This window comes from Tauraco erythrolophus, chromosome 7 (assembly GCF_009769465.1).
Source record: "Tauraco erythrolophus isolate bTauEry1 chromosome 7, bTauEry1.pri, whole genome shotgun sequence".
Classification (NCBI taxonomy): domain Eukaryota; kingdom Metazoa; phylum Chordata; class Aves; order Musophagiformes; family Musophagidae; genus Tauraco; species Tauraco erythrolophus.
This window is the reverse complement of record NC_141471.1, coordinates 3,739,141-3,766,622: the sequence shown is the minus strand read 5'-3', so window position 1 is coordinate 3,766,622 and position 27,482 is coordinate 3,739,141. Positions and strand designations below refer to the sequence as shown.

General features: G+C 39.6%; 1 protein-coding gene across 1 annotated transcript; it reads right to left on the bottom strand.

Annotated features, from left to right (window-relative positions):
- Positions 1 to 339: 339 nt before the first annotated feature.
- On the bottom strand, positions 340 to 27,179 carry LOC104372947 (vasoactive intestinal polypeptide receptor 1). The gene is made up of 14 exons (XM_086614887.1): positions 27,156 to 27,179; positions 23,557 to 23,568; positions 21,118 to 21,217; positions 17,293 to 17,400; positions 16,333 to 16,442; positions 13,238 to 13,335; positions 12,038 to 12,170; positions 11,449 to 11,602; positions 9,462 to 9,522; positions 8,259 to 8,328; positions 7,281 to 7,372; positions 5,542 to 5,671; positions 3,679 to 3,720; positions 340 to 528 (listed from the first exon to the last, which is right to left on the bottom strand). Exons 1-14 carry the CDS (start codon positions 27,177 to 27,179, stop codon positions 340 to 342), a joined length of 1,323 nt encoding a protein of 440 aa, XP_086471013.1.
- Positions 27,180 to 27,482: the final 303 nt, after the last annotated feature.

Below are 27,482 nucleotides of genomic sequence, written 5' to 3'. Positions count from 1 at the left end.
AAATGGAGATTAGGAATAGTGCTCTTGAACACCAGAAATTTTGGGAAACACTAAAGTGACAAATATGCTGAGCCTGAGAGGAATTAGCGTAGTTCCCTTTTTATGGTGCTAACCTGTTGATTCATGCTAGCTCATGGTATGGCTTTTCACAATAAAACAAGCAGATTTTATATGGTTCAGGAGAGAGAGAACCAGGGTTGTGAGACTGATCTCTACCAGGTGAGAAAAGCAGCTCACATTCAGGAGAAGAAATTAGCAGAAGGCTCTTGACACTATGGAAAGTCATGAAGGATCCAAGCTGGTCATCTCTTAAGTAGCAACTCATCCTGCTAGAAAAGCTCAGACAGAAGTTACACCATTCTGACACACCGACGTTTTCCTTTTGGGACTGATTTTTTCAAGCAGTGATAACTGAGTGACGTAGTTGACTGGACTGTTTTCTCTGGACAAAGTCCCATGTTTGTGTGTGAAGTTCAGGTATTCTTGATACCGCCGTTTGCACAGTTGTTTCTTCAGTTCACTTTGAACCTGTAGAAAAGAAATTTAAAAACAAAGAATCAGAAAATTAAGACTTAGTGGGCACTGAAGGTAAAATATGCCAAAATGTCTGCCTGACTACTTAGCCCATATGCACAAGGGCACTCAAATCTATCAGGATTAAACCTTAACATATTTTTAGAGCTTAAACTATGTCCCTATTCACTTTTGAAAATAAACAGACTTAATTTCCAAAATTCAGAGGATGACGGGATTTTTTTTGACTGCAGTTTCTTTGTTGATTGTTGTAGGTCTGCTTCATAAGTATTTCTACCTTTTTGTATAATTTCTATTTTTCCTCATAATCTTCTGCGCCTCCTTGCTGTGACCTGCCATGTACAATAAGGGTCCTTCTCCAGGCTTTCAGTTTATCCAGAAGGAAATCCCTCTTAAAGATCCTTTACTGACTCTGAAAGATATTGAATCAACTTGAACACATATTACATTTGAGAGAGGTCTCGAGATCCTCAAAAGCATAGGCAGAAGCTGATTTTTTTACCATCTGACACACAACTAACAGGTAGGTTGAACAACTCTGCATGTCTATGGCCTGCTATTGACACTACTGGGACCTGGGTGAGGGGACAGTGAGAAAATAGGTTCTGCTTCCCTACATAAAGCAGCTCACACTCAAAGACGTAGCAGAGGGAGAGCAAGTAGGTGCAGGAAACACTCAGTCCTTGCCACCGTTCACATGAGCAGTTTGCTCCTGTGGATTAATTGCTCACTGTGCCCTGTTACCTCTGTTCATGTTCAGCTTCATCTCCATCTGGTTCTCCTGCAAAGGGGTGGCTCTCCTGAATGTCTGCAAAGTAATTTACAAATGCCATCCTAAACTAAGATATGTCAAATGCTTCTAACCACATAGCTGCCATCTGCTGTGGCTGTTATTAGCCCTGAAAATCTGTGACAGTGCCATAGTTGTAACACCATTAACAGAAGCCCACTCCAAATTAAACTTAGAAAGAAACTGCTACATGAAACTATTAATACTTACAGGCGATACATGTATGGACAAAACTATTAATTCTTACAAAGGATATACGTAGGAACAAATGTGATTTAAGTACTTTGAACTTAGGAATTAGAATCATAGAATGGTTTGGGTTGGAAGGGAACACAAAGATCATCTAGTTCCAAACCCCCTGCCATGGATAGGGACACCCTCCACTACACCAGGTTGCCCAAAGCCTCATCCAACCTGGCCTTGAACACTTCCAGGGATGGGGCAGCCACAGCTTCTCTGGGCAACCTGTTCCAATGTCTCACCACCCTCTGAGTGAAAAATTTCTTCCTTATATCCAATCTAAATCTCCTCTCTTTCAGTTTAAATCCATTGCCCTTTGTCCTATCACTACACACCCTTCTAAGAAGTCCCTCTCCAGCTTTCCTGTAGGCCCCCTTTAGGTACTGTAAGGCTGCTATAAGATCACCCCGGAGCCTTCTCTTCTCCAGGCTGAACAGCCCTGACTCTCTCAACCTAATTCATCTAGTAATTCTGTTATCTAATCCTCTACCAGGTACAGGCTCTACAGCAACATACAGAAAGAAGGGTGGGACATGCAGAAGTACATCCTGGACATCAGGGCTCCCTGAAAGTCACTGGCAATGTTTACCTCTGAGGTGTCTGTTATTCTGTCTTTATTCTCTCTGTTAACCACACAGACATGCCAACCCCTGTGTGCAACTTCAAGTATGGGCAGAACATGCCTTCTGGAGCTTTCAAGACTCTAATAAACAAAAGGAGACTTCCTCCACCAAGCCACTACTCTAGTACTATCCCAACAAGCTCAAGGCCCTTCAACACTCCTGTGTACCTTATTCCAAAAACCAGGACTTGCAATACCAGCCCTCAGTTTCATCCCATAGAGATACCACCCTGCTCGGCAGCAGCACAGTCTCTCACATTGTTGCAGATACTTGACACTGAAGAAACACGTGCACATAAAATATTAATTATTTTTTGTGATTTCAGGGAGCCATAACATGCAGGAAGGATCCACTGCCAAGCTGTAATGAGTGGCAAATCTGCTCCAGAAGCAGTTATCCCTGAAAAGCATGGATACAAGCCAATGCATAACACCTAATCTTGGGGCCACAGATCACTCTCTGTCTGTTTGTTTTTTAACACCTAGTAGATTTGTGTGTTGATAGATACAATCTGCAAGCTATTTAAAAGCTGTTGGCAAGGATGCTATTCAGACAGAAGGCAGGTGGGAAGTAGAGCATTCTGTATTTGCAGTTAGTCTTGAAGGCACTCTCTCAGAGCAGCATCAGAATGGCCATTATAAATTATTTTCATAAGTAGCAAATGTATTTCAGGCATCATTCATCCTTGGGTAGGATTAATTTCACCTACATTTAGCCACCTCTATGAGAAGTGTCTGGTCTAAGCCAGTGGAAAGACTGAGACACTGTTAGTGGGTCATTCTTCTCATCTAACCTACCCACTTTTCTGAGGACGAGATGTGTTTTTACATTTTCTCATGGCTTTTGTTTCATTCTGCTCTTTTGGGGAAAGAATAAGCAAATTTAGTTAGTTTTTATAGTGTTAGGCTCTCTAAAATATACTACAGGGATTTTATTAAAATTCTAACAATGTTAAAAAAAAAAAAACCAAACAAGAAAGAAAGTGTTTGAACAAAACAACTGAAAATGTACAGGCTGCCCTGGAAAAAGGAAAGGGAGAGGGAGAGGGAGAGGGGGAAGGAGAGGAAAAGGGAGAGGGAGAGGGAAAAGGAAAGAGAAAGGGAAAGGGAAAAGGAAAGTGCAAGGGATGAAACTCACTAAGAGAAAATAAACCTAAAGAAAATGAAGTGTTACAAGATCTCCATTGAGACATTATTATCATGATAACTATCAGACATAAAGCAGGGAAAAAAAATCCTCTGATAGGAAAATCGCCAACCATTAGTAGCGAGTCGTTGCTTCAAAGCTTAGTTTGTGTCCTTGTATCAGAACTTTATGAATACAAATAAAGTCAACAAAAGTACCAAGGGAAAAAAAGATGCAGGTATTTCATGCTTTCAGGAGCAAATTAAAGCACGGATCTGTTCTGGAAATAAGGAAAAAAATAGAAAAAAAACAAGAGAGGCCCATGAGTTTAAAAGGTTTTGATAATCTTATGTATGTGCTACTCACCTCTGCGTTTGAGAAGCAATATAGAAGAGCGACAACAAAACCCTAGGACAGGGAAGGTAGGGAGAAAAAAGTCAACCATCAGGATTTAAAGCATAGAATCTGAGAACGACATAAAGTTTCATTCAAAATTTGAATAAGACAGCAAAAATACATATTTTCCATTGTTCCACTGGAATTTAGCTAATGTGGTGCTATTTATTGTGTTTTCATAATAGGATTAAATTCCTCAATGAGCTGGCAACACTAGATGTATATTATTGTCCTTGTACGGAGACACTAAGGACTAACTTACAATTTACTGTATCCTACAAACAAGTCCTTCCTCAGATAAGGTGGTAGGGATCTCTGTCTTATTCTAGTCTATTTCTACAGTAGTGAATAAACTGGGTGAGGACCTGTTCTTGTTTTACATCTTTACTGCTAAACTACAATCTTGGACATCAGGGCTCCTTGAAAGTCACTGTCAATGTTTACCTCTGAGGTGTCTGTTATTCTGCCTTTATTCTCTCTGTTAACCACACAGACATGCCAACCCCTGTGTGCAACTTCAAGTATGGGCAGAACATGCCTTCTGGAGCTTTCAAGACTCTAATAAACAAAAGGAGACTTCCTCCACCAAGCCACTACTCTAGTACTATCCCAACATGCTCAAGGCCCTTCAACACTCCTGTGTACCTTATTCCAAAAACCAGGACATGCAATACCAACCCTCAGTTTCATCCCATACAGATACCACCCTGCTCGGCAGCAGCACGGTCTCTCACATTGTTGCAGATACTTGACACTGAAGAAACACGTGCACATAAAATATTAATTATTTTTTGTGATTTCAGGGAGCCATAACATGCAGGAAGGATTCACTGCCAAGCTGTAATGAGTGGCAAATCTGCTCCAGAAGCAGTTATCCCTGAAAAGCTTTCACCCACATTCTTTCACCCACATGACCATGACTGTGTTCTAAGAACCTACTGGGAAAGCTCTTGGGTTCGTATTCACCCAGAGCTATAGTCAGGCATTGTTTAGGAGAGTGTTTGTCAGCCAGGAGCCCAGTCATTACACACACTGTGCTAACATGGGCAAACACTGGACAGTGCTAGGCTACAGCTGTGTTAGTAAACCCAACAAGTCACAGCCCTGAATACTGGTCTTTGCTTCTTAATGTCGTTAAAATGTCAACATGGTCCGTGACACAGCTTTCACTTGGGCCAGCAAGTATTTTCCCAAACAGACTCTGGCTATAGTTGAGATGCAAGCATAGAAGAGGGATCATTTTCAACAAATATCGACTTGGACAAGCTGTTGTGGGGTACAAGGGAAAGGGGAAGGAAAAAGACCTCAGCTATTTATTACAATGTGTACCATACTCAGGCTCTGGTCCTCTCAAATCCAGGACATTGTTCTGAACAGTGGTATAGTAAAATAAAAGAAATGAAGAAATATTAACTTGATGGATTCATTACAGCGAAAGCCTAAGGGCAGAGCAGATTGTTACACATTTATTTTTTTTTCAGTCCTCTTATCATCACCCTCATTATATATGGAATTAGTTTCAATCAGTTCACCTTAATCCATAGACTGGTCTTCCTGGTACTCAGTCACTGTTATTGAATAAAGGTAGATGTATTTTTTTGTGTGTGATTATTAATATGAAGTCTGAGTCAAAACTAGCATGAGATTTCAAATAACAAGATAAAGCAAGAAGCAACAGAAAGAGCTTGCAAAGGATTAAAATGGAATGTGTGTGTTGAATTTAGACACATTACTGACATCTGCTCTAATAACAAACCTAAAATGTAAAATTCTTGAGAGTGTGGTGTTTCAGCCCAAACCTCCTAGGACTGATAAACATTTTGTCCAGCTTACCTGAAAAGAACCTAAGCCCAACTCAATATAAAGGCGAGCTTCCAGACCAGTGCTTTCTGGGAAAAATGCAAATACAATGTAGTGCACTCCAAAGAGGGGGATCAAGAGTAACGTGGATTTAGCAAGTCTCCTGGCAAACCAAGAATTAAACAATGCACTGTCAGAAATACGGAATTAGTGATAGCAATCATTTATCGGAAAATATTTGAGTACAGAGGACAGCTCCATAATGGAGGCAGCTACATCCGACAAAGTTATGGAAAGATTACTTTCTGCCAGTCCCACTGTCAAGATATGGTGAACAAAGATGAACAAATCAGCATACAAGTTTTCTGGATCGACCTTTAAGGGTTCTTGTCGCTGCCATACAAAAACAGGGACACCAAACTAAATACTCTGATTTACCCTCCTGAGGCTAATCTCAATCACGTGTAGACATCCCCCATATAAAAGCCTCGACTTCCAAACCTGTCAGTGGAGATCTGATCATCACTGTCCATAGGACTTGCTTCGGTTGCTTAAACAGTGGTGTGAGAGCCACTGATGATATCCTAAGGTATTCTGCAGGGCCTTCAGCTCACTCCAGAAAGGCACAGGTTTACGCGCGGTCCCGTGCCGTAACTAACAGCTGTACCTACATATCTCAGGTTGAATCAAATAGCTCGCTAGAGTCCTCTGACTGCATTGATGAGACCCCCATTGATTGTGAAGGGGATCATAAACAGGAAGGACTGGGTTCTGTTACCAGAACACCAGCATTGTGTTACTGCTAAGAATTTAAAGGAAATTATTTGCATCTTTCTCAATGTGGCCATTTGTGTGGAAAGGACTGGAAGCAAGATGGATGCATTACCTGGCATTTAATGTTTACACTTCCAAGCTGGGTCCTGTTGGAATAGTAATACTTTATATTTTACTTTTCACAGAATCACAGAATGTTAGGGATTGGAAGGGACCTCAAAGGATCATCTAGTTCAATCTCCCTGCCGGAGCAGGACCACCTAGATCAGATCACACAAGAACACGTCCAGGCGGGTTTGGGACATCTCCAGAGAAGGAGACTCCACAACCTCTCTGGGCAGCCTGTTCCAGTGTTCTGTTACCCTTACTGGGAAGAAGTTCTTCCTCATGTCTAAGCGGAACCTCCTATGTTCCACCTTATATCCATTTCCCCTTGTCCTATCATTGGATGCCACTGAGAAGAGCCTGGCTCCATCCTCATGACAGTCACCCTCTACATATTTATAAACATTAATGAGGTCCCCCCTCAGTCTCCTCTTCTCCAAGCTAAAGAGACCCAGCTCCCTCAGCCTTTCCTCATAAGGGAGATGCTCCACTCCTTTCATCATCTTTGTGGCCCTGTGCTGGACTCTCTCCAGCAGTTCCTTGTCCTTCTTGAACTGAGGGGCCCAGAACTGGACACAATATTCCAGATGTGGCCTCAGCAGGGCAGAGTAGAGGGGGAGGAGAACCTCTCTCAACCTACTAACCACACCCCTTCTAATACACCCCAGGATGCCATTTTCTCATTATGCCCAACACATCCACCCCACCCTCTTTCCGCTGAAGAAAAAGAGATGTGATTGATATTTGGGATGAAAAGGAAAGTTTACATTGTTATTTCATCTGGGCATTTCTCTTTCTATTAGTAAGGAGTAAAATATTTTGTGCTCCTGCGCATAAAACACCTCTTACAGCAGCTAGAACAAGTCAACATAAAGTGACCCAGAAATACTTACACAAAGTGGCTTGAATGGCTCCCTCCTCCCTCCTGAGATTTCAATTTATGGACTAGAGTTCTGATCACATTAATAAATATAACAAAGTTAATCTGAAAAGACAAGACAAAATCTGTAAACTGTACAACAAAATCTGTAAAAAAATACAAATCAGGACATATCTTCAGTTGATATAAATTAACTAACAATCCCCAGTCATAAGAATTGCACTACTATAAAACAGTGCAGATCTGGTCTCAGATCAATTCAATAGTATTAGAAATATTATTAATTTTCCCCATCAATATACAGTTATACATCAAGATATGTTGAAAGTTGTGTTGAATTAATATAGACCTACATATCTCAATATCTTTTAATGTCTGATATTAAATCCTTGTACTTATTGTCAGCAACTAGCAGATCTTACATGGTCTAAATAGTCCTTCCTGTTCCCTTCATTGTTTATGATGGGTCTCTAAAAGATACAGTCTTAAATGGTGTACTGTTTCCTCCCAAAATTTAGATGGAATAAATGTGTGCATAAGGGAGATTTTTTGTCATAAGTTTACATCCAAAGAACTAATTTTAAACATATACTAGATAAAATGATTTATACGTATTTCTTGTATTAAACTAGCTCCATATTCTAAGAATCTTGCCAGTATGGATTGCCATTCTTCAGAAATGACTTACAGAGACATAGACACAACTGTAGCATGTGTGATGGAGGTGTCAGGGTGATTCCATTATGTCCTAACATGACTCTAGAAAATATAGCATTTACCCTTTAAGTTATAATTTAGGATGTTTTGGGAGGAAGAAAAATCAATAAAACCAGCAAAAACTACAATGGCAAAACCACATGCTATGCAATAATTTCCAGCTGTTTGAAATCCAGTACCATAGCACGTGCTAGTGCTTTCCTCCCAGCTTACTGAGACCCTAACTTCGCTTTCACGTTTCAAAAGACACTCAAGACAAAATGAAAAAACATACTAATACAGTTAGCACAATGGGGCCTTTGATGATCCATAACACCACTCCATTTTCATCATCATCCCAACATCTGAAACAGCAAACAAAACCAGTCATGTTATCTACCCTATGTGAGCTTTTCACAACACATGAAAATATGTCTGTCACAGAATAGGAAAATGATGGGACACAAAGTTTCAAAACACTGTTTAAAGGTCTTTCCCAGTACTGATATCTCCCTAAAAGATTCTCTGTAGCCCCATCCAAAGGAAGTTTATTCAGTAAGAGGCAAGGGTTAAAGAACCAAAGTGAAGTCAAGAGACGTATATTTATATTTTCAGACTTCATTCCTGCTCTTCTGTTGAAAAAGTGACTGGTTTATAGGGTGCAGATCAGAGACCAGACTACAGTGCATCCACCAATGTAATGACTTTGGAGTCATGAGGAAAGTAGGCAACAAAAATCCAGACTCCTAGTAAAGGTACCCTGAATGGAGAAAGCCGAGTGGGCTTTTGGTACTTGTTTTGAGGCTGTGAATGTATTTAACATCAAAATCAGCCCAGTTTTAGCTCCCTCCACTCAAGTTATATCATGTTCCCTGTTCCTGAAAGAAGAAGCAAGGAAAACAGGATGTGTGGCATGTGGTGGACCATGGAATTTACATTATTAATTCGAGTCCTGAGCAGTAAGGTGTCAAGTAATAACTTTCATCCATGTGAAATGACCTGAAGGCCTTCAGGGCAGCACTTAGTAAACAATCATCTGCTTTATACTTGGCTCCCATACTAAAAAATAAAAATAAAAAATAAAAAAATAAAAGACCAAAGAGCTGAATGGAAATGAAAGAAGAAACTACTTATCAGGACACAAAAATGCTTTTGGTTAGGAAGTACTTATTTTAAGAGATTAGCATTAGTAATTTATGATTGATTTTAAACATAAATGATGATTTTCTTATAATTATTTCAAGGACTGAGCATTAGGATATTAAATGAAATTTTAGTACTTATTAGGATATTTTCAGTTTTTATTACTCCATCACAGTCAGAAGACTAAAAATTATTTTCTCACTTACTTGTATATGAGGTTTAAGGGTTAAAGACATAACTTTGGAACAAATTTTTTTTTCTGATGTGTTTTCAATCTCTATTTTTCCCTATCAGAATATCAAAATACGATACAAAATAGGACGTCCTTGATTTCCTTACCCAGGCTCTGACTTACCCTGTATTTTGTCGATGGATTCTTGTGAGGACCCAAGTAAACGTCACAGCAGTGGGAGCCCCTGGAAAAAATAACACAGAACATAATATAATTGTTTTGAATAACACGTCCCACAGAAACTTTATTAAAAGAAAGTTCGCAGTGCAGTAGATTGGATGCACATTAAAGTTCAGACAAGGGGCCAGAAAGTTTTAAATAGGCTTATGAAAGAACTTAATTTGCAGTTCATGGAAAGAAAAAAAAAATGCAAAATAAGGCAGGAGAACAAAGTCAAAAAGGAGAATAGAAGATGTTGTGAAACTATGTTTTCAAAAATAACAGCTAAGAATAACTTGGAGGTTTGGATATGAATTATGAGCACTTGTGAAGTTGGAGGAATCACTTATTTAGCTAGAGGTCTTTCATCTTATGAATTGTGGCCAGAATAAAATTCTTTGCAAAACTAGCTGGAAGAGTTCACATTTTTGGCCTGAGGAGTCATCAATTGATGAGCATTCCATGAAAATTTAGCTAAATCCAGGAACTAGTGATTTCTAGCCTCGCTTTGTCACTGCTTATCCTTCTACATTTATGACTGAATAGTTATTTCCTTTTTTTTTTTTCCCCCAAGCAGACCTATAAACTAGTAATTTCTTTTGCTCTCCTTCTGTGGGATTGAATTTCTAAAGACTAAGTGACTTTCAAAGTTGCCATAAAACGGACTCTAATCTGAAACAGGTGACGTTTTCACTGATAAATCTATAGAAATGTAAGTAATATCTTTCTAAGGTTCATTTGAGATCTGTAGGAAATGCCCAGAACTTGTCCTGTCCAATTTTAGACCTTTGTTCAAGGCCTTTAAGCTGGGACCATATTCAGTTCAAGCTGTCTTTTCAGTTAATGAACAGAAATATTTACATCCATGTTACCTGAGATCTGAGTTATCCATGAGATGTCTCTCACTTTCCATTGATTATAGAAGGAGATAAGGATTACTACATTATTAATTGAGGTGTTTCTTTTGTTATCTCAAATTAGCTGTGATTAATCAAGGTCTAAGAATCTAGTTTCAGGCAATCATAACTGGAATAGCTCCAAATCAACATCCTCTTTATAGAATTCAGACTTTTTAAATTTCATTACACTAAAAAAAGTCTGAGAATCTAAAGATGAAAGATACATTACTATTTACATCTGGATAATTTGGATTTCACTCGCAAGCCAAAAATTTCAATGTAAACATTCAATTTGGGTGCCTCTGTTTTAGAATAGTCAAGATGAGGCACAAGAATATCTGAAAGTCACAATAAACAATTCTCTGCAGTGAAAGAAATTTTATGTATTACGTGCACATATTCTGACAATCAGAGATAATTTTAATTGTTGTATAAACTCAAAAGATTCCTTAAAAGCCAGAAGGTCTTTAAAAAAAAAAAAACAACAGAATTTTTTGATTCCTAGGCCTGAACTCACATGATTTAAGATTGATCTATCTAATTCTGCCTACTAAAAGTGCTGTCACCCAGAGTTCTTTAAACAGTGGAGGAAGGCAACCTGTTTCCACTATGTTATCCAGCCACATTACTCATCTTCTTGAGGACTGGATTAATCATCACCATGGCATGCATACCTCACTCTTCTGACCACAGGAGAAGCCTGGAGAGATAGTTTAGATTAGATGGCTAACTTTTAAATTGCTATAGTTGCATGAAACTAATTCCAATCATAAAGATGAGTGTTTCAGTCTTTCGAGTAGGAATATTGTAGTGCTTCCAGTAATCCATCCTTTCCTCTCATTCCAAGTTTTGAACAGTATAACTATCAAACAAAATAAGAAGAAAGACAGTATAATGGTATAGTTCTGATGTAGTAGCACTGGGCGAATGGGTAACTTTCATCAGAAAGGTGGCACCTTTGATAGGCACCATTTATCTCAGAGCAAATATTTTATCTAGTTCTGAAAGTAAATGGAAATACCAAATAACACAAAGAGGAAAAGAGTACTAACCCCAGCCAGTAAATATGAACCACCACACATACTGCTTGTCTGAAACAAAGGTCAGCAAAAGCAGCGTCTGTAGGTATATCCCTTCTATGAGAAGCCAGAAGAAATTTGCTAGAATACTGAACTGGAAGAACGCCACAGCAGCCTTACAAGCAACCTGGAAATGCAGAGGAAGAAAAAACTATTAGGTCTACTGTCCATTGTGTTTGGTTTCTCTACAAGCATAGGCAAAATTCAATAATACCACACAGGAACGAATAAATTATTACAAGATTTCAGTATGTTTTGAATTCTATCATTTCAATTGACTTTACTTCAGTTTTTTGAAAGGGAAACATTGGCCCTCTCTTATAGATGAAATTCTTTACTAACAGAAATTTTTACAGCTTCATTAGAGTCAACAGACTTCTGCCTTATGTATCAAAGCTCAATGTAGCCATAGCGCTTGGTCTTTGGGTTTATGTAGTATTGTTTGGTTTAAGATTTCTGTTCTAGAAAACTAAATAGAAAAGAGATTAAGAAATCTCCGTGTTCTCTTCAGGTCAAGAATTAAATGTTAAATCAAGGATAAGAGAGAGGGGAAGTTTAGTACCGTTGACATTAGGCAGTGGTCCATAGTTTCATCTGCAAACAAAACAGCATCTTTGGTGAAAACAGCAAGTGCTCTCAGGATAAAGGAGACAAACAGGTGCATATGGATGTAGTTTCGTGTACAGTGGAATTTTCTGACATAGAAAGAGAAAATAAAAATTGTTCTTTGAGAGGAATATCTCATGGTCTCATCAAAACTCAGACAGGAATACAAGGTGACTTCAGACACCTTCCCAAGTAAATAAACAATCTGTCACTATTTGAGAGGGAGCTAGACACAAGGGAGCAGAACGCTTATTATCTGCTTAAGCTAATAAAAGTGCTAGTATAATTGTCCTTGAATCACCACACATTTAAAGGAGATGCCAGAAGCAGAGTAACTGGGAATTTTGGGCTGTATTGTAGTAATGCCTTTTAATTATTCTAATTACCATTTTTTTAAAAAAGCTTGCAACAGGCTCTTCAGCCTCTTTCTGTCCAGAGGAGAAGAGAATAGTGAGTGGGTGTCAGTCACATGTAGCTGCCTTACCCCAGACTGCGTTTCCTGTCCACAGTTTTACCTTGAGCTGAAGGAATCTCCTTCAAGGTTTGGAAATATCAGCCTCTTGGTCCTGGGTCTCTCTAAAAGTGATATGACGTTTGAAACTGCAAATCCATCTCAGCTGGGAAGCTGCTTCTGTGCCCTGCACTCTTGGCTACGGAGTAAGCTTAAGGCTTTTGTCCAAGTGCATTGGAACCAATCAAAACCAGATCCATTTCCTAATGTTCAGCATCATCAAACATGATATTTAATTTTCTTTAATTTTCTTCTATAGCTCCCAATTATGAAAGCAATGGTCTTTCACAGAGGGAATGGACAGCTTAGAATGACTACAGGTTCAGTTTCTGCAGAGCAGGTCCTGCTATGCACTGAAGAAACAGTTATTTTACATTCATAGTGACAACAGGTTGGAGCATTTCCACTGTGTGGTAAGTTTAAAGACACTAAGACATACTGCCCAGCCAGCTTTACTTTTTAACATTTGCAGGAAAACACCACAATATTAATAAAGAAGGACCCATTGCCATCAACATTGTAATATCTGAGAAGAGTTTAAATATAATAGTAAAAAACTCACAAAACGAAAACAGAGAGGGTTTGAGATGCGTTAGGATGAGGCTGTCTTGACACATCCTGAAAAGAGATCATTTCTTTTTTTACCTGAAGGCAGCAAAGACAATTAGAGCTGTAATGAGTGAAGTCACTGATGCTGCATAGCCAGCAGTGTAGACACGCCAAAATGCAGAATAATATGATTTCTATGAGAAAAAGAGAACACAGACCAATGCTGGTGGTTATGCAGCATGGATGCTGGTGTGCTTATTTCACCAAGATACATCTGCCCTTAGTAGTCAGTCCCATCACCTTAGTAGTCAGTCCCATCACCTATGTGCTGCTTTGCACATTTAAGATCTGATTCAGGTTTTTCCCCTCCATCACCAACTTAACTCTTTTCTTTTGAATCCTACGTAACCTTATTCCACGGCCCACAGACTCATCTGAATTAGTAACCCTTTTCAGCACATTCAACAGGAAAGTGCTACTTTTATTAAGTAACAACCTTTTCTCCTATAGGTACATAAAGACTCCAGGGCACTGAAGCTTGCTGATGGGTGATTTGTGAATTCATCACTTTAGACTTGGGCCAGATTCTACTCTGTTTAGCTCAAAGGATGTTCCCCACTGATTTGATAAGTGTTAATTTTCATAAACAGCCATAGTTAGAAATAAAAGTTACATTTTGCAGGTGAGGAAACTGAAACATTGGGAAATCATCGCATCACACTGTGGAGGTAGGAAAGTTAAATCCAAGAAAATAACCTCACAGCCTTTAATTCTTTGGATAAATATTTATTCAGTACCTGCATACTGTAACACTGTAAATTCTTTATAGTTCATATGTTTGTTTGTTTTGCATTCAAATATCCTATTTCCCAAGAAAAATGAGGCATGTTTACATACCTTTAGCTATGCAAATTTTATTCTGATTCACTACAAGATCATCTAATTATTCAAATCCCAAGAAACTAAATTCTCTGAATCCAGGCAAATTTCCTCCTTGCAAATGCAATGGACACTTTGTTCTCTAATCGATCCAAACTCTGTTTATCCAAAAGGCAGTAATTCTAGGTTTAAACAACTGATTAGCAATTTTAAGTAGACCCATAAATAAATCATGCAACCCTGACAACCTAGGAATCATCTTGATGTTTCTGAAATAGTCCTAATCTTTTACACAGTATTTTCAAAACACAGGTGAAAATTAGAAAATAGGTTCTTCAATTGAACAATGAAGTATTTTGATGCGTTTTATCTGGTTTTGTAGGGTAGCTAAAAAAGCCAACACCATATGCAGAAGACATTTTAAGTCCTCACTGCAGGTACAAAACACAAAACGAGTGGTTCTCTTTTAGAAAATAAGTGGGATTCTTCTTACTTACTTCACTACATTTACAATGCAGTAGAGCTTACTGATCTTATCTTTTGTAGACCTTGCGGATTTGACTGGAATAACAAACCAAACACAGCCACAGCACAAGCATGAGCTCTACCCCGAAATCTTCCAAAACTTTAAAATGTAGATATAGTCCCTTGCTTGATTTCAGCCTAGACCAGCTACAAACTACGCCTGGCTACAAACAAACAGATATATGATATATGATATATATGATATATGATATATTACATTACATATATTATATTACATATAACAAACAAGCCAGGGACTGCTTGGAAAATGCCACCCTGGCAACTAAGAGAGTCTAGCTCTGTGAGTGAGAGCCATGCCATGGAAGCTGGCCCCAGAGCTGGAGAGCTGTGCTCCAGAATACATGCCACCTTATGAGTCTTACATTCCTTCTGAACTGTTTACAGGGTTCCAAGCATCTTTATAGAAGTTTTTTAAGCATTTATCTTTCTAACTTCCCCATAATGTAAACAAGTACAAATATTCTTAGTTTACAGGTGGGGAATTGAGCTCCAGATATCTATACTGTCTGTTACAGCTGTGCCTGAGTTTCTACATTCGTGGAGCTAAATGGCTGAAGACAATTGTGCCTATACTTCCTAAAGATTCAAGTACCTGAACTAATACTTCTGTGCTTGAGCTTACACTCCTGGAGAACCAGATGATTTACTCCAGATAATTTACTCCAGATAATTTCCAGAGTGTTAGTTATGACAATCTTCTTCACCTTTATGTGTCTTGGTTTGACCTGTGAGAAATGACCTTTTCCCACTGTTGAGTCATGACTACAAACTCACAACAAGCTATATGAGTTAGTCTTTTCTTTCATGGGTTGGTAGGAGTTTATTGCTTCTATCAAAATACCACAGTAGGAGGAAGCAGTGATGTAGCCCATTTTGCATTTGTGCAAGACATATGAGCCTTGTCCAATACCAACTGGAGATAAGGGGATGGAGACACTCCTATTCTCTCTTGCTGGAACTGTTCCATTTAACAAAGGTCAGAACTCAAAGGCAGAGGCAGTGAGCATGTCTCTGATAATCAACAACCTTCAGCCATGAGGCAAAGTTGGCCACTGAGGCACTACCACCATCAGTGGAATGTGAGGCATTCCTATCCTGAGGCCAAGTACAATGATGAGGAATATGGAAATTTAAATCATCTGAAGATGTGGGTGAGAAAGAAATGCTGCTGAAGCCTAATTGAGTACCAATGATGATCGATAGATAGGCAAAATAGATGTTCACTTCCTACTCCACTAAACACCTAAGATGAAGTGTGGAAATACTCAATGGCATCCAAGAGTTCCCTCCTAAAGATGTGCATTGACCACCATGTTATAAATTCATGGAATCTTTCTCTGACTCAAAGAAAATTTGGAAAAAATCAACCCCGGGGATCCAAAGGAATTTTCCCTGAAAAATTCCCCCCAGGCAGGTTGGTGGGGTTTCCTTGGGAGATGTGTACATGATGAGGATTCAAACCTCCTCTATCAGAGAATCAAAGTCTTTGTTAGGCAGTACAAGAGAGCTAATCATGAGTCTACTCATTAACACCAAGAGGAGACAATTAGGTGGCGAAGAAAGTTCTACCTGCTACTCTCTTGCTTTATATTAAGCCTAATTTGTTAAACAGGCTCTTAATATACTGAAAAGGTTTGAGCTTAGCACTGAAGATGAATGCTTACTGGGTTCTGACAAGGCTCAGATGTGTGGGAGCATCCAACTACTCATCACACTCAGAAGAGGATGCTCTGGGGATGTCCACAAGCAGGAAATAAAATACTCACCTGATCTTCAGGCCCTTTACTGGAACCTTCATCAAATCCACAGGCAACAGTGTATGGTGGGAATGGTTCTGACCAATATGCCTCCTGTGTACAGTTTCTCTGAAGGAAGCCTGTGACAGTAAAATATATCCAAGAATAAATGAACTACTTGGGGATATGGTTTAATGGGAGATTAGGGATGGTTGGACTGGATGATCTCTAAGGTCTTTTCCAACCTAGAAAATCTATGAAATCTATGAATTATAGGGGGAGAGTGTTTTTTAAGTTTCAACAAGAAACAACAAATTTTTATTCCTGCTTTGATTTTTAAGTTAGACTCTTACAGGTCTAGTCATGTTCAGCAAGATCAGCTATAAAGCTATAATATTCTATATATCTATCATTTGAAAACTTGAGACAGATGTTCCCATTCATTTGAAGATGCAGTGGAACTTCTACATTTCATATAGGAAATTCCTTTTGCAAATTCAGTCTTTACACAAAGGGAATCAAATTATACAGTCTCTCTTGCATTTACAGAATAATTTGTGCTTGTGGACAAAACCCTGAGCCACTTGGTCTGTCTTTGAAGTTAAATGAAACTTTTTAGCTCAGTCCTGCTCTGACTGGAGGATCGGAAAAGATGACCTCAAGAGGTCCTTTCTAACATTAATTATTCTATGACTCTATAAATCAGTGATTCTATGACATACTTATACTCCTTTGTAACATCAGCAACATGGTGCAATTACCCATATATTTTTAGATCATGAAAGATAATAGACAATTCAGTATGGCATAACACAAAATAAAAGAGTGTCAAACATTGACTATAACTCAAGATCTGGATAACTACTGTATGTCAACTGACATAAGGTAGCCATGTGAATCTGGAAAAAATGAAAATTACTGAATCTTTACCTATTAGAATTTATTTTAAAAATACATAGGGATAAAAAGAATAGGAAAAAAAAATCTTGCCATGGATATTGGTGATTTCTTCAAAAAATCTTGGACAGGGAACTTTAACCACTTCCCCAAAAGTGGCTCTGGGCCAGCAGGTTAGACCATCCCAATCTCTGGCACATCCTGAAAAAAATAATGTACCTCTAAATAAAGAAACACACAGAGAATATCACACAGTTGATCTTCCATAATGAAACTGTCTGTGGCTTTCCCACTAATTCACATGCATGAAGAGCCACACCAGCATATACAGCTCTGCAAATGAAGGATCATATTATTTTCATATTCTCCTAGAATGCATCATCGCTCATATATGCACTTAGCATTCCAGCTGGACCTTTCCCCACCCCATCTCATGAGAGAATGTACCTGAAACTCAAGCAAACACAATCTGAAAGTCAAACCATCAGGAGCTCTTTCTGTTGCCAAAAACAAATGTATCTAAAAACAAAATATTGAATAGTTATTAGCACTTAAAATTTCTCATTACTGATTTCAGAGTCTAACTGAAAAGCAACAGATTTAAAAATTCAGCCTTAGTCTCTTGATTCCACATTTAAAGTCCACAAATTTCATATGACTTAAAGGAAACGATACAGAGGCTGAAGTCCTGGTCTTCAGGAATCGATAATAATTTTACAGTGGATTTCAACAGGGATTAGATTCATCCCAAACTAGAAGAATGTCTCCCAGTATCATATAAAATAAACACAATCAGCAGTAGGTCTGACTGGTTGGCATTCACAAGGTTCCCTAAACCAGAGGTTGCTAGCTGATGATGCAGGCCATGCTAGTATGAGTCCAATAAAAAGGATTTTCAGAAGTTAAAGTCAATCCCAGCTTTGCCACAGATGCATCACGTTGAGACTCAAGCTGTGGTCTTGACAGTCAACACAGTGTCTGTTGGCAAGTAGGTGTGGGTGCAGCACAGAAAAATGATCAGCTTGTAAAGGTGCCTGAACCAATAAAAAAAGCACCACGTTGTAACCAAAACTAATCTTCAGATAGTTGTCAAGTGGATATAAAACAGTGCATGAGTTTCATTTGAGAGGTGTTATTTTCTTTCACTGATTCTTTTTCATTTCCTCTGTGACTGGTGACAAGGTAAATCTAAAATTGTCAAGAGCTGAAACGTGGAAGCAATATTACTTGTCTGTAGCTGAGCAAAGTTACTCTCCAGCTTCAGAAAGGATAGTCCTGAGAATCTCCCACAGCATTATCCTCACGTCACCCTTGGGAGGATGAAATTCCTGGTATCCCCAATTTGCCAGGTGGGAAAACAGAAGCCTTGATTCATTATCTCTAATTTTAATTGTCTAAAATATGTTAGCAAATTCTAGCTATGTTCCCTCTCTAATCAGTAGGAAGAGACAGGGACTTCCGAGGGGTGATTCACCCCATAGACTGGCGGCTCCTTTCTGAGGACAGGATGAGTCACTCTCTGCCAACATCAGGGTGTCTCTGATGATTATTGCCTAAACCAGGCTGCTAATTTCCAAATTAATGAAGTCAGGTAATATGAGTCCCACTTAGACATGCAGTGGCCCACACACTTAGACTTAGGGACTTAAAAGGTCCCTCTTAGAGGGACTATAGTACCTTGGAAGACCCTAGGTCTAAAAATCTTATTTGGCAATGTGGAGTTAGAAACAAGAATCAGGTGACCTTATGTAGGAGTGGAACCTGCATGTTTTAGGTCTGGTTTCATTTCCAGTGACTTCTACAGTTTGTATCAGAAACCGCTGAGTACAGAGGCAGCAAAAGCATTTTACACGCCAAGGTTTTCAAGAGACTAATGATTGTCCAAGTCACCTGAGGCTCCATCAAGACAACTGCAGTAGCAGTTGTATCAAGTAATGTTAACATCACAGATATCGAAGTCTTTTTCAGTAACCCAGGAATTGCTTTTTTTTTTCAGACAGTTGAGAAAAATAAGCATTTTTAGAGCTTGGTTCGATTGACCTATTTTACATATCTACTTCAAGATGAGAGGAATTGATCCCTGGACTCTACTGATGACACTCATTAGACACCTCTTTGTACAACAAGAATGAAGTGGAACTACATTAGACTAAAATGTCTGCAACATAGACTAACTCCAGCTCAGATTCTCTGTGAGTGCTGATAAGGAACTGTACAAAGTGTGATCCTTCAGTTTTCTTGTGTGCAATTCCTGAAAACTGAAATGTAAGCTAGGAACTTTTACCAATCTTAGCCTAGTTTTAAAATATCCCAGATAAAATATTGGAGATTAATTGTTTTTCCAAATTTAATGTTTCATTTTAAACTATATTGAGAAACATTGTAAACACTAGAACGTGTTTCCATTACTGTTTTTCCATCTCCAGGGAATAAAAGGTGGAAAGAGGAGCTTTGAGAAGATCATAGTTGACAAGGTTCAAGATTTTTAAATAGTTTAACGGACATTTGAGCAGTTTTTATTTCTTTGAGTAGCCTTTGCTACACAGAGGACTCCCAAATCATGTAATTATTTTTCTGGTAGAGAGAAAAGTACTTCGAATATTATACTGCACTTTTCAAATAGAAAATGAGTGTGATAGTTCATTATGGAAAACATCTGATTTTTGCCAGAACTTTTTTGGGGGCTTACCAGGTGTTCCACATGCAAAATGTGTCCAAGAGGTATTCTAGACTTGATTAAAGAGGAGGAAAAATACAATTAAAATAAAGTAGGCAAGTTCAAGGAAGATACCAGACATTGATTGACTAGAAAGGTTGCAGAAAAATAAGTAAGATGAAGGAAATGACCTGGGAGTAAATTTCTACATTTTAATAGACTGCTAAAGGCAGACTTCCAAGTGGTTGCAATACTTCTATTTATACCAAGGGCATGAGGCATCTTGGTCTCATAACTCCTCTGAAGAAAATGAACATTTGATAATTCATGCCAACTGAAAAATCTCAATGAAGTGGATTAATACTTTTCTAAGCAAAATTGGACAGAAAAAATGTGACTGAACTTTTGAAAGAGTTTGAACATTTTGAAATTTCACTTTGTATAAAGTCAAAGCAGGTCTCCACAATGCCAAAACCGCAGCAAAGAGAACTGCCTACACAGCATTTTAAAAATATTTTACAGGCTCTCTGAAATGTTCATTTTAATTTTCAAAATTTATATTGAGCATATAATGGATTTCAAAATGTCACCACAATAAATCTTTTCAAACAAAGAAAGAAACAGAGAACCTCCAAAACAAAACAGATCTTTTGAATATGTTGGGATAATATAATTGGCAAAAAATACTTTCACTAGACTGGAATGATATTAACACAATATAATTTGAGCATGTTTTTCAGTGTCTTCTGTGGAAGCTTCTTTGGAGTTTTGGATATAAGCAAAGAAGACATCGAACACTTTAGCAGTGTAAGACACTCCAAGTAAAGTTTTCCTGCCCTAACTGTACATCTAAACTTGTCAGTGTCTGAACTAATCATCTTAGTCTCTTTTCTGTAGTTAGTAAAGAGAAATATGACTCCAGAGAATGATTCATCTCATCCTAAAGTAAGCATCTAAACCAGGGACTATGAAACAAGTTCTAGGGACGATTATCTTTCTCCATCTACATTAAGGGAATCTAAGATGACAAGTTCTGATTCAGATATTGAGTTTTTAAAGATGTCTAAAATCAAATCACATAAAGCCCCAGCCTATAGAAGGAGAAGCACTTTAAAGAAGGAGAAGCACTTTAAGCTATTAAGAAATCAAATACAAATAGGAAATCAAATCTTGATTCAGGAAAACAAATAGTGTCTTCACATCATGCTCCTGGAGTAATACAAGAGGTATTCATATCAGAGCTAGACAATCAGGATCATTACCTTTAAGATCAGGTGAAACAGATTCATTCTTTTCTAAGCAAAGAGCCTCCTCTTTCACCACCTGCTGGAATATCTGGCATTCTGGGTGGATTCCCTCAACCTTGGTGAGAGAAAGACAAAACAAACCCCTAAGTTCTGTGATTATCAGAACGAGAAGAGTCAGATTTCTTTTCAGTTTGTACCTCATGGATGATACTTTTTGGATCCAAGAATGTGAAAACTCCAGCTGAAGATTTTTCTGAAAATAGAAGATATACATGGCAAAAGAGAAAAGAAGGCTGTGATCTTATGTTTATCAACTTCTGTACATGTCTGGATAGTATACTTGTACAGTTTCTTCTGTGTATCATAATAGCCAAGTTTATGTAGCATCTCTTCTCCAATCTGGGCATTTATACCACCTCTCGTTTACACCTATGTTTTTCACAAAACTTAAATGTATTTCACAATCTTTGGATCTCCACCTCTTTGCCAACTGGACAAAATTGAATTAATCCATGAGCTATGGGAATATTCACACTGAATCTCCCAAACATACATGCAGTCTGACCCTATGCATATTTCTTCTCCATAAACCAAAGTAAAATATACAAATTTCTTTAAATATACATTTGGGGGGGTTATTTCAGTTAATTATTTTGGTTGTTCAGAAAGACCTATTGGGAAAATATTCCTGTTTTGTTTATTGGGAGCTCCCAAGAATTCCTTTCTTGGAGGAATTAGTCCTAAGTGTGACAATTAAGTCTTAATTACTCTTCAGGAGGGTGTGGCTACTCTGCTTTGATGCTAATACTGATAGAATGAGTTCCTGGTCTTCTTTGAGACCTTGACATTATAGTGCTATAAAAATCACTCTACTGAGAGAGCACAGTGTAAAGTCTTCCCTTCTGAATGCAGTTGGTACAGTTAAATTCTGAGAAAGTATCTACAATGTCAGTGCCTACTTGTGACCTTGTTGTCTGAGCTTCTTTGCAGTCTATGGAAATTTAAAGGATGTCTCACTCACCCAGGAATGGTTAGTGCCATTTGGGATGCTGTAGGGTATCTCAGCACTCTTGTGCAGATTCTGTGTTTTTGTCAGCCCTACATAGAAGTCTCAAGCACATTATTTGATGTCTCAAATAATTGTACACACCCATGTGTGGGTAACAGAATGAAACCCAGAATTGACAGAGTCAATAAAGTCAATAGAGTCAAAAAAATCTAGAAAGCAGCTGAACTGTGAGACAAATAAGTACTGCACCAAAGCATCCGTTGGGATATTTGGATCTTCAAGACTGTCATGGTTTAGCCCAGTCAGCAACTAAACACCACACAGCTGCTCACTCACCTCTCCCACCCCTGGGCAATGAGGAAGAGAATTAAAGGGGAAAAGGGAAAGGGACCTATGGGTTGAGATAAGAACAATATAATAATAAATAATAATAATAATAATAAATGAATGTATATATATGTAAGGATATTAATATATACAAACAAGTGATGCACAGTGCAATTGCTCACCACTCAGTGACCAATGCCTGTCCCATCCCAGCAAATTATTCTGAAACAGATTAAGTCCTGACACTGCAATCCCGGATGAGCAAGAGGCCCCAAAAGAGAACAAGAGAGAAATAACACTCCAAGAGTCCCAGACAGAGCCCTCCAAAGAAGAGGGTTCCCACAAGGGCAAAGGCCCTTCTTTCCAGTCAACTTTCATCTATATGCTGGGCATGACATTGCATGATATGGAATAATTCATTGGCCAATTTAGGGCTAAACCCAAACCAGGACAAAGACATAGGGATTCCTACTGTGATAGTTTGATGGGGGGGGTGTTCTGGTGGCAGGGGAGGGGATTTGCTCCCTGTGCCACCAGATCTGAGTCCCATCCCCCCCGGGGGAGGTTGAGCCAAATTGGCTCCTCTGCGAATTGCCCTATTTAAGTTGGGACAAAGGGGCGGGAAGGGGCTCTTTGCTCAGGAGCGAGGAGAGAGCAGGAGGGCGCTGCCCTCGCTCCCGGCTCCCGGCCGAGCGGCCGCTCGGGCCCGGGCCGGCGCCATGTGCTCAAGATGGCGCCGGGGAGCCGCATGGGGGACTCGGTAAGCGCCCCGCTCCCGGGGTGCCCGCTGGGCCGAGCTCCCCCAGAGAGGATTAATATCTAAGAGAAAACAACCACAACGACCGGGTCAGCCAAGATGGAGCAGGAGGAGGTGTGCTGGAGCTGAGGTTTCCCTTGCAATCGGTGTGAGATGGCAGGCGGCCCCCCTGCAGCCAGGGTGCACTCGGCGGAGCAGAAACCTGCTCGTGGCCCGTGGAGAAACCCACATCGGGAAGGAGATGCCTGAGCCCGGGAGAGGTCGTGGAGCAGGGGATGCGCGACCAGGTACTGTTAATAATGGGGCATGGAATGCACGACGAGGTCGTGGAGGCATCTGGAATCCGTGGGACGGCCGACACGAGTGGCAGCAGCTCCCTAAGAGGCCGAGACTGGTAAAGCCCAAACTGGTGCGATCCATGGGGAGGATTGCAATCCTGAGGGCAGGACTCATACTGGAAAAGTTTGGGGACTTTTTCTTCGTGAGTAGGGGATCCACCGAAGCAAGGGAAAAATGGTGTAAAGACTCCTCCTCCTTTAAGGGAGGTAGAGCCAGGAAGGAAAGAAAATAGGGGGTGGGGAGGTTGTTGTTTTAAGATCTGGCCTTGTTTTCTCTTTCTCCTCTCAAGTAACCGGTTTTCGTTCCCTTTTGTCTTTTGTTTAGTAACTGTTAATGAATTGTTTTGGTTTATGAAGAAAGCCTGAGTCATGTTTTGCCCGGGACTATGGTTGGTGGGTGCTCCCTCTCGGTTCTTGTCTCGACCCTCAGACAAAAAAAACCTCGACACCTACATGGAATTCCTTTGCAAGCTACACTATCCAAGGCAAAGCCAGAGGCTCAGCGGGTAGAGATTTTAATGGAAATGATGGATTGAAGGCTTTCATCAACATCTCTGAGGAAGACTGTAGGCCATTCTAAACCTCTAAAGAATTTGAAAACACAGTACAGATGAAAACATCACTGCTATATTGCCTGTTCAGTCTCAGAAAGTTGATTTATCGACCTTCAGAATGCTTTCAGTGAGCAGTGCAACCAGGACTTCTTTTAGCCTCCACAGAAACTTTACTGAAAGTCATGTAGACTGTTATGTCTTAGCAAAAAAATCTGTCTAGGGGAAAAAATTAGAACACAATTTTATCTTTAAAAACCTTTAAAAATTCTACCTACATTTAGGTTTTAAACTAGCACAGCCAATTTACTTTTAATTATGAGCCAAATTACTTTTAATTATGAGGCCCTAGAGATGGTTCATACATCCTAATATTAGAACAGAAAAAGGATTAAGGACATTGTCTGAAAAGAAAATTAAGACATAGCTTTCTTCATGCATTATATTCCTTGAGTGGGTAATTCAAAATACGTTTTATAAATCAGCATGAGTGACTCTTAAAATAGTACTTCTTGCTGTTCAACTATAGTAACACAATTCTGGAATGCATTTTTTCAGGTATTAATAGGTTCCCTGCTCATTGCTTTATCTTTTAACACACATTTCACTTTGCATTTGTCCTACACAACAAACTAATTGTTTGAGTAGTAGTAACAAAATGATTCCTACATAAATCCTTCACTATTTCAGTTTATAAAGATGGATTCAACTGGACAGGAAAGAAGACATTTCTTGACATTTAGAATCATAGAATGGTTTGGGTTGGAAGGGACCTCAAAGATCATCTACTTCCAACTCCCCTGCCGTGGGCAGGGACATCCTCCACTACACCAGGTTGCCCAAAGCCTCATCCAACCTGGCCTTGAACACTTCTGGACTCTGCTACTGCTGAGAAACTTTGTATTTGGATTATTCTTGGGCTTGATGTTTAGAAGTCATGACAAATTGACGTGGTGCTATACAACTTATTGTTGTTATGCTATACAACTCATTTATATTGAGTCCTTTGGCAAAAGTCTTGAAAGCAGTGGCCAGTCATAACCCAAAATGAAATCAAAACCATGAAAGGAGATTTGAAATGCCTTTGAGAAGCAAGCACTTGGGAGACATGGGTTAACTTATCTCCCTTCTCATGACAGAGTTGCTGGGAATGGTGGCAACAGACGTGTAATTAGTGATGGATCGTGAGCAGCCCTGAGGAGAAGGACTTGGGAGTACTGGTGGACGAGAAGCTCAATATGAGCCGGCAATGTGCTCTTGCGGCCCAGAAGGCCAACCGCATCCTGGGCTGCATTAAGAGGAGCGTGGCCAGCAGGTCAAGGGAGGTGATTCTCCCCCTCTACTCTGCCCTCGTGAGACCTCACTTGGAGTATTGCGTCCAGTTCTGGAGTCCCCAACATAAGAAGGACATGGACCAGTTGGAGAGGGTCCAGAGGAGGGCCACGAAGATGATAAGAGGGCTGGAGCACCTTTCCTATGAGGACAGGCTGAAAGAGTTGGGGCTGTTCAGCCTGGAGAAGAGGAGGCTCCGGGGTGACCTTATAGCAGTCTTCCAGTACCTCAAGGGGGCCTACAAGAAAGATGGGGAGAGGCTGTTCAGGAGGGCATGTTGTGATAGGACAAGGGGTAATGGTTTTAAAATAGAGGGAGGTAGATTCAGGTTGGATATTAGGAAAAAATTTTTTACCATGAGAGTTGTAGAACACTGGAACAGGTTGCCCAGGGAGGTGGTGGATGCTCCATCCCTGGAGACGTTCAAGGCCCGGTTGGATGAGGCCCTGAGCAACCTGATCTAGTTGGAGATATCCCTGTTCCTTGCAGGGGGGTTGGACTAGATGACCTTTGAAGGTCCCTTCCAGCCCTAACGATTCTATGATTCTATGATTCTATGAAAAGTTTCAGAGGAGGAAGAATTATCTTTCTCCAAAGGCCCACTTAGCCAACACATGCAGGTGGAACATAAAAAAGGGACTTAAGCAGCTGAGCTCTCCCAAATGGTATGCTGAACATTGAATATGTGTGCCAGACTGCCTGCTGATCCAAGTAGGCTGCATCTTTTTTATTCCCTCCTTTGGTAAATCTACACCTGTTGAACCAGACCTTCGTCACCATAATTCAACAGAGCTGCACTGAAATCAGTCGAGTGCTCTTCATTCACAGTGGCTGGGAAAGCCCATAGCCTACCCGCAGGGAAATTGTACTGCATTGGCTTTACACACAGCAGAGGAATCGCCAGAACAGATCAGATCCCTAGTTCCTGTGTTCCAGACTCCTGCCTCTGAAAGCAGTGATGAATCACCAGAAAACAGGATATTACGATTTCTTCTAGAAATCCTGACCTACTGCTGGTGATACTCGCCAGGGGCGTGATTGTAGTCAACCCCACTATCACTGGTAGCTAAGCAATTACTCAGCATGCTCATGTTTTGTTTGCTTCTGGGTCACCGGATTTGGGGTGGAGGTGGCTATAGCCACAAAAAAACCCAAAGTTTTTGTTATAGATCAGTGCATAGGTTAAACACTACTGACACTTCAGTGTTTGAAAATCAACATCAAGTGCAATTGCAGGTGTAAGCTAGAGATCATCCTGTAAAAAGCAAAAATGAGGCTGGCGATGCTACTAATAATCTTGTGGGCTTACTGGAAGTAATCCCACTGTTACAAAAAGAAAAAAAAAGAAAAAAAGAAAAAAAGAAAAAATTACACATATACAAGAAATTGAGAACAGTGATGATGCTTCAATTTGTTGGTTTTCCTCAGGCTTTGAGAAAAATGAAGACATTAAACCATTTTACAGTTAAAGAAAAGCCTTCTGGGCAGAACATTACCTGTGATTTGTTGGATATGACTTATTTATTTTTTGTTATTAATCTCACAATGCCTTGGGAGAAAAGTGTATGCTGTTGCTCTAATCTGCCTACAATGCTTTGGTGATGAGCCTTTCTAGAAAGCAGGGGCTCTGCATTTGTTGCAGGGACACAGTGCAATTTGGGAGGCATCTGCTGTAAGGACTGAGCTCTTGTAGGAAAAAAGTAGCTCCTGTTCACCTTAGAAAAGGATAATTTAGGAACCAAAACAAAGCAGAGATTTCTCATGCAGAGATAACTAATCTGACACCATCTTCCTTGCCACTAATAAGTGTAAGAGACTGATTTAAAACGCTACTTTTTGGATCAACAGTTCCTAGTAGCTAGGCAGTAACCTGGCATGAACTTGACTGAAAATCACAGTGGGATGCCTTTACCCCAAGGCTTATACAGAAATTTAGAGGTTTCGCGCAGTGTTGCAGACACCGCTCAAGGAACAGGGTTTTGTGGTGTTGAGCATCACAACACAAAGACCTTTTTGCTGGCTTGAACATTAGTGACTGGCCAAAACTCACAGAGGCATCTTAATTC

Bases quoted from the DNA above. Each gene is read 5' to 3' on its own strand.
- LOC104372947 (XM_086614887.1), bottom strand. From the start codon at position 27,179: ATGAGAAATCTCTGCTTTGTTTTG. The intron at 17,401-21,117 runs GTAATGATCCTG...TATTTTTTTCAG, and splicing joins TGTTTCACCTGATCTTAAAG to GATGTGCCAGAGATTGGGAT. The intron at 5,672-7,280 runs GTAAGTATTTCT...TTGGTTTGCCAG, and splicing joins AGCCATTCAAGCCACTTTGT to GAGACTTGCTAAATCCACGT.